Here is a 15371-nt window from a genome sequence, read left to right as displayed (position 1 = left end):
GTTGATCTTATTTCGAAGAGTTTCGTCCTGGGCACATCTCTTTTACTTGTTTCAGTCACTTGACTGCGGCCATGCTGGAACACCGCCTTTAGTCGAGCAAATCTACCCCAGCACTTATTCTTTGTAAGCCTAGTACTTATTCTATCGGGTCTCTTTTGCCGAACCGCTAATGTTACGGGGACGTAAACACACCACCATCGGTTGTCAATCGATGTTGGGGGGACAAACACACACACACACACACACACACACACACATATATACATATATACGATGAGTAACTTAAATTTTTTGTTTCATTGTCTTTGTTGCGTATGGTTGTGTGACAAGAGGCTTGCTTCCCAACCACATGGATCCGGTTTCAGTTCTACTGCATAGCAACTTAAATATTTACTCCTCTATCTCTTGGCTGACAAGAGCCTTGTGAGGGGATTTCGTAGAAAGAAATTGAAAGAAACTTGCCGTATATGTTTGTATGTGTATGTCTGTACATACGTAGGTAAGTATGAATGTCAAAGTGTTTGTCCTCCACCACCGCTAACAACAGGTGCTGGTTTGTTTTCGTCCCTGTAACCTAGTGATTCGGATCAATATACAGTTTATGCCCCAGTCAGGAAAAGAAACCGGCCTACATATATACTGTCATGTGACACTAATGCACAGACGTAGTGGGAAACATACAAAAGGTTATAAACTCAATCATGTGTTCATTCTCTACAAACATTTGACGACAGACATTCAGAGCATTGACTGTTTGGACTTGTTCAGTCAACCGTGACTGCCTTAACTTACGACGCCAGACATTGTCACTTGATACTAACCCATGGATGTAGCGGAGATCCTATAAAAATTTCTAAGACCAGTCATGTGACTATCCTCTACCAATCTAATCCTATTCGAAACATATACTAATTTGAGCCATGAACTCCCTATAAAAACGGCGAACTTCAAACACTAGTCAGAAGCAAGACAACTGCGACATAAGCCACATCTTTCTATATGAACATTTTGAAAATCAGTGTAAACAGTGCAACCGGTTAAAGCTTCAAATATTTTAATAAAAGATATTTTAACTATTCTCAGTGCATTATCAACTTCTATTTTCCCTATATTTCTACACATGTGGAATAAAATAACTTTGTATATCATCATCATCATCGTTTAACATCCGCTTTCCATGCTAGCATGGGTTGGACGATTTGACTGAGGACTGGTGAAACTGGATGGCTACACCAGGCTCCAATCTGATTTGGCAGAGTTTCTACAGCTGGATGCCCTTCCTAATATATATATATATATATATATATATATATGGAGCTATGGCAAAGAACGAATCAAGTTTCGATTAGGGAGCAAGAAAAAGTGGAAGTGGATTGGTAGCACAATTAGAAAGGACACACCGAATGTAGCGAAAAGTGCTTTACATTGGAATCCGGATGGATATAGAAAGAGGGGTAGGCCTAAGAACTCGTGGCGTAGATCAACACAAAAGGAACTAGAGAAAGGGGGACAAACATGGCAGAGTATAAGTACAGAAGCGAGACATTATGCAACATGGAATTCAATTATAAGTGGCCTATACTCCGTGTTGGAGGGTTAAAGGCAAGAAAAAAAAAATATATATATATAAGGGCATCCAGCTGTAGAAACTCTGCCAAATCAGATTGGAGCCTGGTGTAGCCATCTGGTTCACCAGTCGTCAGTCAAATTGTCCAACCCATGCTAGCATGGAAAGCGGACGTTAAACGATGATGATGATGATGATATATATATATATATTCAATTTTCATCTACTGATTGCACTTCCAAGGCTTGATCAGTCAAGGGCTCTACTAGAAGAAGATACTTGCCCAAGGTTCCATGCAGTAGCACTGAACCCAAAACCATGTAGTAGGGAAGCAAACATCTTACCACACAGCCATGCTGCCCCTAAATAACTCTTGGGACTAAAGTCCATGCTGTGTCATAGACTCGTTCCAAAACACACACCAATCACCAATCCTTTTGTGTCATGTCACAAATATATCTTGGACCAAAATCCTAGCTTCGTCATGGACTCATCCAAAACTAACTTGGTCTCTCTTCCTTATTCTATGTGATGTCATAAACATGCAAATGACTTAAACCATGTGACCTGAATTCTTGTAAACAGGAATTTTTCTTAATCTATCCAATTTCTAAACTTCCCCCCAAAAAATAGAAGAAAACTCACCATCCACCCTACAAATTAACCCCTATTCTCCCCAAAATAACCACAGCCATCACCTATTATTTTTAGTGGCTAAGGATCTACTTTAGACTAAAACCTTGGAACTTTATATTACATAGTCATATTTGTTTAAATGTTTTTCTAAATATCTTATTGTCAACATGTTATTCCAGTTGGCCATTGTGAGTTGCAGCTACTACAGGCCCGTGCGTCGTGTCCAAACACAACCACGAGATAATAAATGCAAAAATTCACATGAAAATTGCAGCAAAGCTGAGGAGAGACTGGAAACATCGTCCCAAAACAAGGGTCAAAACTTGAACATCTGGCAAGAAATCAAGAAATTGTTTAACGCCCAGTTTTCGTGTTTCCACTGGAATTCCTCCCCCGTGGAAGTTCTTGATGGACAAGTTTTAAACACTCATTCCAAAGAATCAATGACCCAGTTTGCATTGAGCAATAAATAAAAGACGCATAAGAGAAGGTGGTACCAAAGTTGTTGTTATTCTTGTTGTTTACTTCCATATCTTTCCCAATCTAGCCATGACCATCTTGTCTTTTATTCGGACATAGTGTATCTAGCACAAACGTATTTGATGTATTCTCCATTTGTGTTCTTCTTGTTGTTGAGGTTGTTGTTGTTATTTAGTTCTGGGATCAGTTTTGGTTCAATAGACACATGATCAAACGTTCCCTAGCAATGGTGTCTATCTTTTGCTAACAAAGTGTAATATCTGTGTGTGTGTGTGTACACATACACATAGATATTACACTTTGTTAGCAGGAACTGTGAATATTTCACACAGTTAATGATAAACCTATTGGGCTATTTCTGAAAACTTGATCCCAAAAACCTGAAAGTGTAACCTGTACTGTGTCTGCATGGAGAGGTTACTGCTCATCTGTTACTCACTGAAAAGTGAAAGAAATTGGAATACAATGATTACTTAATACATTTATATGCTTTATGCACAATTTTATAGACTTAATACACAACACTCATAAAATAAATATTCACTCTTATTTTTCCAATTTTCCATAAACAACAAAAAAATGTCCTGTACATACTTTTACTCTTTTACTTGTTTCAGTCATTTGACTGCGGCCATGCTGGAGCACCGCCTTTAGTTGAGCAAATCGACCCTGGGACTTATTCTTTGGAAGCCTAGTGCTTATTCTATCAGTCTCTTTTGCCGAACCGCTTCGGTTGTCAAGCGATGTTGGGGGAACAAACACAGACACACAAACACATACACATACACAAATATATATATATATATATATATATATATATATATATATATATATATATATATATATATATTTATACAACGGGCTTCTTTCAGTTTCTGCCTACCAAATCCACTCACAAGGCTTTGGTCGACCCGAGGCTATAGTAGAAGACACTTGCCCAAGATGCCACGCAGTGGGACTGAACCCAGAATCATGTGGTTAAGCAAGCTACTTACCACACAGCCACTCCTGCGCCTTGATACACACTTTAGTTAAATTGCATGTCTGCCATGAAAATAAGCCTGAATATTTCAGAATTGCACTTATGCGCATGCGATAAGTGATGGGTGATATAAAAAACTTAGTTCAATTAAAAATTAAAAAACATTTTTCACTATCCAATCACCACCACCACCACCACCACCACCACCATCATATCTCTCTCTTTAACCTCAGCATCAGAACATCCTTCTGCTAAAATTATATTTTTACTTCTGCTCAACCTTCAACTAACTTTTTTAACCACAAAATAAATGTTACATGGATGCTTCTCTCTCCCTCTTTTTCTTTCACCCTCTTTCTACCTCACACTTTGCCTTATCTGCTTTTTCGCTCTATTTTTTCTTTATCCTCTTTTTTCCTTCAACTATTCACATGAAAGCAAACGAAAATAATCCAACAAACAAAATAGGCAATTTCGTAAACGCTAAAATAACTAATAACTGAATTGATTAAACTATACACATGTGTATCTCAAATGTAAATATATCAGAAATAACAGTGACAAACTAGATATACACCGCCGGAACGTCTTGTTGACAAACCACAGCAGTTATTGTTTTCACCTCAATAGACGTCATTGTTTGGTTGAAATTACCAAAATACGACAACTTTAGCACGAAATAACTTCGAAAATAAAGAATTTTCTTAAAAAGCCAAGAGTATATGATATTTTAAATGACACATTCTACCAGTATACGAAATTTGAAAGTGTTTAATTACAAAAAAATATTTTTTTGTATGTGCCAGCCAAAAGGAAAAGATTCCATTGATTTAATTATGAACATAGAAAGAAATCATATATTGACCCCTAATTTTGTAAGCAGTTGCATCCGTAAAAATTTTTATTTGGAAGAAGATATATGCGCGTGTGTGTGTGTTGCTGGCTAATTTGGCGGGAGTTTTACAGTCACTACGAAGCGGTTTGTGTTTATCTCTCGAGTCGAATTGTTAATTTGTCTGTAATAGGAATGCCCAGACAAGTCAAAATATCTTCGTTTTTTACTCCTTCGCCTGCAGTAAAGGGAGCCAGAGGCCCTTGTCCGGTAAGTTGAAGAAACAATAAGAATATTTTAATAAGTTTTAGCTTCAGTTCATATTTTATATGCTACCAGACAGTGTTTTCATAGTTAATGTATATATGTGAGATAATAGTTTCACTTTAATAGTTTCAGTATTAAAGTGAAACTGTCTGAGAGATACTGCAATCGTGGAGATGTGATATTGCACTGGGCTTGCACTAGGCAAAAAGTTAAAAAAATTTTGGGCCTAAAACACTACCTGGACCGTAAGGCATGTCTAAAATTTGAATGAAATTGGTTGAGTAGTTCTCAAGTTTTAGCGATTCACACAGACAGACAGACACACATTCTTATCTTTAGATATATGGTGCGCTACGGTGGATTGATATACGACTTTAGCTCTTATTTCTAGCAGGTAGATGCTTAACAAGCATCATTACGCTTTGTGCAAATTTATAATTCATAGCTATTTAATGCTATTACAACTGCGATCCACCTATGTCACTGCTGGTGATATCATCAATTTTAAAATTTATCCACAGATCATATGAACAGTAGTAACATCTGATTTCAAATCTTAGTGTTTGAATGTTTCATTTATATATATATATATATTATTTGACAGGAAGGACAACAAAAGAAAGAAAGAGACCTCGATATTATGCAAATAGAGGAATTTATCTGTAAAAATATGTGACATTTATTCAGTAGCCATGATAAAACTCCGTGTTTCGGATGCCAGGGTGGGAGCCCACGCCAATATCTTCAGTTATCCGGCCAATTGAAAATTCCTGTGAAAAAAAAAATATATATATTATATTCCGTAAATCCGAGTATAATCCGCATTTTTTCTCCAAAATTTAAAGGTCAAAATCCCTAATGCGTATTATATACGAGGTTAAAAATGAAAAATATATTCTCAGCAATGTCCGAGTCTCTATTTGTTGTCCGGCAATGTTTATTCAGACGCATTTTGTGATGTCGGGCGCGAGAATACCTTAAGCTAAGCCTTAAAAGCAACGAAGTCATAAAAGAATCATCCATAACTTGCAGTAAGCAACATTTATTAAAATTAAAAGTGTTGTATATCGTCTGCCCTGGAGGGGAATCAGGATGACGTTGTATGGAAAGATGAAATGAATGAAAGTGAATCTTCTGATGTTGACGGAGATTTACTCTACAATGATGTTTACGGAGGAACAAATGGAACAGTTATTTAGTGCTGAAAGTGACGGTGAATTTGAAGGATTTGAATAAATGTTTTGGCTTTTGTAACTGATAGTGATAAATTATGTGAAAGGCAATTTACTAAATATTTATTTTTCACTGACGTTATTACTGTTATTTCGGTAATTTTTCAGATTAACACCCGCACGATCTTCACTAGGGTGTTAGTATATATATATACATACATGTACATATATATATATGTTACATATGTGTGTCTGTATATATATATATATATATATATATATATATATATATATATATATATACACGCACATATATATATGTGTATATATGTATGTATATATATGTATATATATATATATATATATATATATAAACAATATATGAGTATATGCATATATATGTACATGTATGTATATACGTTCATCCACATGTACATATATATATATATATATATATATATATATATATATATATATATATATATATATATATATATATGTGTGTGTGTGTGTGTGTGTTATATATATATGTGTGTGTGTGTGTTCTTGATATTCGTTCAGAGCAAATCGTTTTAAATCTATTAAACTATTTTTCTTTTGTTTCTTGGTTCCGGTGAGGCGTCTCGGAACATTCAAGATGCGAATGATCCGAGGCGTCTCCCAACCCCCCAACCCCCGTTCGCGCGCGCGCGTTTTTTTCCTTCATATTCGTTCGCAGCAAGTTGTTTTACACCTATTAGAATATTTTATTTTTTTAATTTCCCACCGGGTCGAACCCTTTAGTTTGACCTTCGTTTACCTGTATCGGACAGAAAAAAAATTTTTTTCTTTTTTCATGGCTACTGATATATACGAATCCTTCCATGATCCTCTCTCTCTAACACACACGCACTTCTTAAGGACAAATATTTTCCCGCTACAGGCAAAGCAACACTAATGAATAATAGGGTTTAACTAGAAACAATCTATTTCCTGCATATTTCAGTCAATCAAACTTCATTATCCAAGTGCAAGATAGAGTTACTTCCCTTGCACCGTGTACTGACAAAATCGCTCTTTCTTCCTGTTTCTGTTGTGCCTGTAATTCAAAGGGTCAGCCTTGTCACACTCTGTGTCACGCTGAATCTCCCCGAGAACTACGTTAAGGGTACATGTGTCTGTGGAGTGCTCAGCCACTTGCACATTAATTTCACGAGCAGGCTGTTCCGTTGGTTGGATCATCTGGAACCCTCGACATCGTTTCTCTGGATTTGATAAAATGAACTATCGGTCAATTCTTTGGTTGGATGAGGTGGGGGTGTTCGATGGAAATAATTATATCCCTTACCTCAAAATGTTTGGATTTGTTCTGGTTGAATCGTTTGAGCGCCCCCCCCCCCAAAAAAAAGAAAAGAAAAAAAGTACTTTGCCGTATTTCTCTACTAAGCTAATGTCATGTATTTTGCTATCAGCTGCAATCTGAATGTAACCTAATTTATTTTAATTTATTATTTATAATTTATATTTTCTAATTTATCTTGTTTAAATAACCTTAAAGCAAGTCTCATAACTATTCTAACTTAAAGTGAAATATAATTATTTGATATGATTTTCCACAATTGAGTGAATTATATAAATCAAAAAATATTATTTACTAGATTTACCTCCCTTTGACCATCAATTTATATTTTTTATTAAGATTTTTAACAGATAATTTTCTTTCTTCATTTTATTTACTTTCAAAAGTCCAACGGTTTTTTTATTGAACTTACAGCGTCGATTGCTTGTCGCTACTTAACATCCTAGGTTAAAATCCTAAGGTAACAACTCCACATGGTTCCGGGTTCAGTCACACTGCGTGGTACCTTGGGCAAGTGTCTTCTACTATAGCCTCGGGCCGACCAAAGCCTTGTGAGTGGATTTGGTAGACGGAAATTGAAAGAAGCCCGTCGTATATATATATATATATATATATATATATATATATATATATATATATATATATATGTGTGTGTGTGTGTGTGTATGTATGTTTGTGTCTGTGTTTGTCCCCCCAACATCGCTTGACAACCGATGCTGGTGTGTTTACGTCCCCGTAACTTAGCGGTTCGGCAAAAGAGACCGATAGAATAAGTACTAGGCTTACAAAGAAGAAGTCCTAGGGTCGATTTTCTCGACTAAAAGGCGGAGCTCCAGCACGGCCGCAGTCAAATGACTGAAACAAGTAGAAGAGTAAAAGAGTAAGAGTAACGGTTTTCTTAACCGATATTGTAAGCAGTTTCAATATGTTCATGTCGTCACAACCTGATTATAACTATTTTATACACATGTAATTTAAGGACTTGATCAATGTTGTCTGTTCTTTGGTGTCTGCTGTGAATTAATGAAACTTGACACTGAAGAGATGCAAGGCTCCATGTTCTTATCTCAGACAAGAGTGAGTCGGGATATTGCATTGAAAGGTTTATGGATTGCATTATGGCTCTTATTTAAATTGATATACATGAATATATATATATATATATATATATATATATATATATATATATATATATATATATATATATATATATATATATATATATAGATAGATAGATAGACAGATACATAGATAGATATGTATACACCATTTGAGCGTAATCGTTACCAGCATCGCCTTCCTGCACTTGTGCTGGTGGCATGTGTAAAGACATTCGAGCGAGATCGTTGCCAGTACCGCTGGATTGGCTCCTGTGCAGGTGGCACATAAAATACATCATTTTGAGCATGGCCATTGCCAGTACCACCTGACTGGTCTTCGTGCCGGTGTCACGTAAAAGCACCCACTACACTCTCAGAGTGGTTGGCGTTAGGAAGGGCATCCAGCTGTAGAAACTCTGCCAAATCAGATTGGGGCCTGGTGTAGCCATCTGGTTTCACCAGTCCTCAGTCAAATCGTCCAACCCATGCTAGCATGGAAAGCGGACATTAAACGACGATGATGATGATATGCACACACACACACACACATATATATATACACACATATATATGCTTACATGAATATATATATATATATATATATATACATACACACATATATACATACACACACACACACACACACATACATACATACATACATACATACATACATACATACATACATACAGGGTGTCCCAGAATTAAGTATCTATTTCAGACAGTTTTTTCAAAAACTCACTTTTATTCATGTTTAATATGTGTTAAAAGTGTACAAATTTTCAATTTGAATTTTTTTAATATAATGTTATGTTTTCTGTTTCTAATTTTATTTTCATTCCTGTCGGATTCCGTTTATCTGTCCATGACATCTGTTTTTCAACTTGGCTGCAATCATTTTCTCCACGTCCGTACCCATGCTGGATGAATAAAATAGCTGAGCTTAGAGAATGCATTCATTTAGCAATACTGAAGGTAACTCCTGAAGTGCTTCAAAATGTGTGTTCACAATGCTAAGGATGGATTTGAAATTTACAGGGCAACAGACAGAGCACATTTTGAAAATTTTCAATAAAGTCTTGATGTAAGATTTATAAATCTATTTGTTTTTGTATCATAAAATTCTGTCATTTTTTTTTTAATTTGCCTGATTTCATTGAAATAAATAGTTAATTCTGGGAAACTATGTAGTTATATATATACATAGGCATACACACACACACACACACACACACACACACACACACACACACACACATATATATATATATATATATATATATATATGTATATATATATTATATATGTATATATATGTATATATATATATATACATACACACATATATGTATATATATATATATATATATATATATATATATATATATACACATATATGTATATATATATATATATATATATATATACACATATATGTATATATATATATATATATGTATATATATATATATATGTACATTTTAAATATATGTGTGTGTGTGTATATATGTATATGTGAGTGTGTGTGTGTGTTTCTATCTATCTGTCTATCTATCTCTCTATCTACATTCATACAAACATAAATACATACATTCATATATACATACATACGTATATATATATATATATATATATATATATATATATATATATATATATATATATATATATATGTATATATATATGTATATATATATGTATATATATATATATATATATATACACATATATATATATGGTAAACTGTCTTTATACTACATGCATATAGTATGTGTCTAGTTCCTGCTGTCTCCACGCCTCTCCTGTCTTTTAAGTCTATCCTCTGCCTGTTTCCTTCTGTGCTTCTTCTGTGTTGTTGCAGTTCTTCAAACTGTCCCTTAGATAAGAAATATTTCTCTTAAAGCCATTTGCGAATGTCTTTAAAGCTACGAAGATGTCCCTGGATGTCGGCTCTATCTCACTGGCTGGAAGGCTGAAGCCCCTCGTGTCATTGTCAGTGGGCCGCATTTCAATGGCATACGAGTATTTAACGCCAAGTACTTTCTTGACCCAATCCGTTGAACACCCACTGGCTTCATCTGAAAAAGATAAACATACAAAATAACAATGTTTACATGCTAAAAAGTACTTTTAGGTTTTTTGGAAAATACTGACCAATTTTTCAAAGACATTTTTTCAAATTCACTTTAAGATGTTATTTTTGTAGTGTTTAAGCTGAAATTGTGTGGAGGCGCAATGGCCCAGTGATTAGGGCAGTAGACTCATGGTCATAGGATCACAGTTTCGATTCCCAGACCAGGCGTTGTGAGTGTTTATTGAGCGAAAACACCTAAAGCTCCACGAGGCTCCGGCTGGGGATGGTGGCGAACCCTGCTGTACTCTTTCACCACAACTTTCTCTCACTCTTACTTCCTGTTTCTGTTGTGCCTGTAATTCAAAGGGTCAGCCTTGTCACACCTGTGTCACGCTGAATATCCCCGAGAACTACGTTAAGGGTACATGTGTCTGTGGAGTGCTCAGCCACTTGCACGTTAATTTCACGAGCAGGCTGTTCCGTTGATCGGATCAACTGGAACCCTCGACGTCGTAAGCGACGGAGTGCCAACAACAACAAGCTGAAATTGTACATGCTTCGTAATTGGTGTGTACTCTTTAATAAATATTTACTGATTTCTTTTGGAATATTATTTTGAATCGTAGAAATCCTTAATTTCAAACATAAAAAAAAAAATTGTTTAGTTTTTTTCCTCAATTCAAGCTTGGACATAATGCTTCCCAGGCAGCCACCAGTATCATCAAAGCATGGGGTGAAGGATCTCCTAGTGATCAGACAGTATGAAGGTGGTTTGAGAGATTCTGTAGTGAGGATGAGAGCCTTGAAGCTCAAGAAAGTAGAGGATGTCCATCATTTCTTGATGGGTTAAAAAGAAATAAGTACTGGAGTCCATTCGCTTGATTAGACCCCTTGAAGGTCACGCCCCAGCATGGCTGCAGTTAATGACTGAAACAAGTAGAAGATTAAGACATATCACAGAGCACAAAACAGGGAGAACGTAATGAAGCCTGAACAGAACTTACACAATGCACGAGATCCTTCTCCCACTAAGTACTGTTCCCCTGTTGTGTTATATATGGCCCTTGTCACATTCTCAGCAAGTTTGGCCTGAAAAAGAAAATTGTGTTACTCTTTTACTTGTTTCAGTCATTGGACAGCAGCCATTCTGGATCTTTTGCTCTTTTCTATAATATCAACACGTGTGTGTAACACGTAGTTACTGTATGTGTATGTTTTTCTTCTAATACTTTCTAATGCTTTGGAATAAATAGACACACTGGAATGTCTGCCAGATGAAGTAAGTCGTTTTGTATCCTCTCCATTTTCTTATTTGCCGTATAAATTAAGAGTAAACCACTTTTTACCCCTGTCCATATATGACACTCAATTGCGAGGTTGCCATGCAATAACCAGCATTTGGGTATGAATAATTGGGTACACTACCAGCAGTATAATCTTTGTTCTGTCTGTTGGTACTCCGTCGCTTACGACGTCGAGGGTTCCAGTTGATCCGATCAACGGAACAGCCTGCTCGTGAAATTAACGTGCAAGTGGCTGAGCACTCCACAGACACGTGTACCCTTAACGTAGTTCTCGGGGAGATTCAGCGTGACACATAGTGTGACAAGGCTGACCCTTTGAATTACAGGCACAACAGAAACAGGAAGTAAGAGTGAGAGAAAGTTGTGGTGAAAGAGTACAGCAGGGTTCGCCACTATCCCCTGCCGGAGCCTCGTGGAGCTTTTTAGGTGTTTTCGCTCAATAAACACTCACAACGCCCGGTCTGGAAATCGAAACCACGATCCTATGACCGCAAGTCCGCTGCCCAAACCACTGGACCATTGCGCCTCCACCAGCAGTATAATGGATAGGTACTATCCCTTAGTTGGTTGGTTTCCCAACCTCTAACTCTCACAGAAATATATATATATATATATATATATATATATATATATATATATATATATACATATATATATATATATATCATTGTGTTGACCACTCTATTGGATGTTGTTATGCACTGTGCTCATCAGAATCTGCTTCCTCATATGCCTGCATGTATGTATATGTGTGTGTGTGTATGTGTGGTGAAGGATGTGTGCATAGATGTGAGTGCACTTGATTGTAAATACACAGTCATCATCATCATCATCATCCTTTAGTGTTCGTTTTCCATGCTGGCATGGGTTGGATGGTTTGACCAGGGCTGGCCAGCAGGAGAGCTGCACCAGGTTCAAGCCTGATTTGCAATTAGTAAACTACAAGACGGAGACATGGCCATGTGGTAATAAGCTTAGTAAGATATATGTCAATGAAGGAATTGAAATTGAAAGGATTTGGGACAAGAAAGACTTCATCCCCATGAAGCCGGGCCAGCCATTGCGGGCTTTCCTGCAGGCAGCAGGAATCTTGCTTGGGGGCCTGGATATGGAGGACTATAGAATTTGATTTGATTTGATTTTGTTGTAATGATGATTTTTATTGAACAAGGTCTTCGAGGGGTTGTCAGTCGGCAGGCGCCGGTGCCTCTCCCATTTTTTACTCATCTTTTTGTATTCATTTCATTCATTAATGTCCGTGTCCAGCCCGCAGCTTCTTTATGTCTGTTTGTCTTTGTTTGTCCCCTCTATGTAATGCCTTCATGGCAAAATTTATGAAATAAAGAAGCTTGTTTCCCAACCACATTGATCCGGGTTCAGTCTGAGGTTATAGTCTTCTGCTATAACCTCCAGGCAACCAAAACCTTGTGAGTGGATTTGTTAGATGAAAACTGAAAGAAGCCTGTCTATATGTCGTACTTCGAGCGAGATTGTTGCCAGTGCCCCTGGACTGGCTCTTGTGCGGGTGGCACATAAAAGACACCATTTCGAGAGTGGCCGTTTTCGTGCGGGTGACACGTAAAAGCACCCACTACACTCTCTGAGTGGTTGGCGTTAGGAAGGGCATCCAGCTGTAGAAAATATGCCAAATCAGATTGGAGCCTGGTGTTGCCATCTGGTTTCACCAGTCCTCAGTCAAATCGTCCAACCCATGCTAGCATGGAAAGCGGACGTTAAACGATGATATATATATATATATATATATATACATCATATTCTATATCCCACATTAATTTTATAAGAATATAAATAAAACATAAAAAACAGAGTTGGAACTCTTTTAAATAATATATTCCTCTATACACGATCATACAAAACCCTTTTTTTGTATATTTATTTTTATTCACACACACACACACACACACACACAAACTCTGCCAAATCAGACTGGAGCCTGGTGTTACCATCCGGTTTCACCAGTCCTCAGTCAAATCGTCCAACCCATGCTAGCATGAAAAGCGGACGTTAAACGATGATGATGATGATGATGATGATATATATATATATATATATGTGAGTGTCTTTGTTTCTGTGTTTCTACCCCCACCACTACTTGACAAACAGTGTTGGTGTGTTTACAGCCCTGTGGCTTAGTAGTTCAGCAAAAAAAAATTGATAAAATTAATACCAGGCTTATAAAAAAATAAGTACTAGGGTCAATTCATTCAACCCTAGTACTTCATGGTGGTGCCCCAGTATGGCCACAGTCTAATGGCTGAAACAAGTAAAAGGTAAAATATAAAAGATACAATATAATACAGAGCTTAGAATAAAATATCAGCTTACCAGTTCTTCAAAATCTTCTGGAGTCGCTTTTGTGTATGAATAAGGGCAAATAATCAGCTGTGCATATGCATGCAGGGAAATGTAACCTATCAAAGGCCATGACGCTTGTATGAACGTTTTCAAGGATTGAGTCTCTGGCTCAGAAAACGGTGCTTTCCCACAGTAAATGTCTGAGCATGGATCATCACTTGCATCAACTGTAATGCATAAGAGGAGAGATATACAGAGATGATGGGTTAAAAAGATATTTGCCTGCCATCATTCGACTGAAATTGAAAACTCTGAACCTATATGCTCCCGCTCAATTTCCTAGAAATAGCAGCAGTTGGTAGATTTCCTTTTATCTTTTGTCTTCTACTTGTTTCAGTCATTAGTCTGTGGCCATGCTGGGGCATCGCCTTGAAATTTTTAATTAAATGAATCAATCCCAGTACTTTTTTAAAGCCTATTACGATTAGTCTCTTTTGCCAAACCACTAAGTTTTGGGAATGTAAACAAACCAACACTGGTTGTCAAGTGGTGTTGATGAGGACAAACATAGATACAAAGACACACGTGTGTGTATCTATCTATCTATCTATCTATCTATCTATCTATATAATTTCATCTATTCAATAAGACATATTCCATATATTCAATAAGACATTCAATACTTTATTTCATTGTACCATCCATTTTTATTTTATATTATATATTGTGCGGGTGGCACATAAAAGACACCATTTCGAGCGTGGCTGTTTTCGTGCGGGTGACACGTAAAAGCACCCACTACACTCTCTGAGTGGTTGGCGTTAGGAAGGGCATCCAGCTGTAGAAACTCTGCCAAATCAGACTGGAGCCTGGTGTTGCCATCCGGTTTCACCAGTCCTCAGTCAAATCGTCCAACCCATGCTAGCATGGAAAGCGGACGTTAAACGATGATGATGATGATGATTATATTATATATTGTATATTCCATATTCTATATCCCACATTGGTTTTGCAGGAATATAAATAAAACATAAAAAACAGACAGTGTTGGAACTCTTTTAAACAAAATAATATATATATATATATATATATATATATATATAAACATATAAGAGAGTATAAAGATTTATACACAGAGAGAAGACCATTGATAGGACTCCTTACATGCTACCAAGGACAGTTAAATCCAAAACCAGTTAAACCCAAGAAAATAATTCTTAAGGCACGTTGTTAATGGCACTAGAGTGGATAAAACAAAAAAGGCCATATGGTACACAGTTTAAATTTATTTACTGCTGGGCT

General features: G+C 36.5%; 1 protein-coding gene across 11 annotated transcripts in view; it reads right to left on the bottom strand.

Moving 5' to 3' along the window:
* Positions 1-5400: 5400 nt before the first annotated feature.
* The window catches only part of LOC106878458 (carboxypeptidase B), a 20186-nt gene continuing 10215 nt past the window's right edge, over positions 5401-15371 (bottom strand). Inside the window, exons 7-10 of one of the 11 annotated variants that reach the window (XM_089344263.1) lie at positions 14100-14296; positions 11454-11538; positions 10131-10453; positions 5401-5534 (exon numbers count right to left, since the gene is read on the bottom strand). In XM_089344263.1, coding sequence (XP_089200389.1) covers positions 10191-10453; positions 11454-11538; positions 14100-14296 — 545 coding nt within the window. In that variant the 3' untranslated portion in view covers positions 5401-5534; positions 10131-10190. Of the gene's footprint in view, positions 5535-9099; positions 9296-10130; positions 10454-11453; positions 11539-14099; positions 14297-15371 lie in introns of those variants that run through there. The other 10 variants (XM_089344261.1, XM_089344260.1, XM_089344259.1 and 7 more) reach the window with 10 other exon arrangements.

Source organism: Octopus bimaculoides, chromosome 28 (genome assembly GCF_046866305.1).
Source record: "Octopus bimaculoides isolate indiv1 chromosome 28, ASM4686630v1, whole genome shotgun sequence".
Lineage (NCBI taxonomy): Eukaryota > Metazoa > Mollusca > Cephalopoda > Octopoda > Octopodidae > Octopus > Octopus bimaculoides.
Note: the sequence above shows the minus strand (reverse complement) of the source record. Positions and strands in the feature narration are given on the sequence as shown.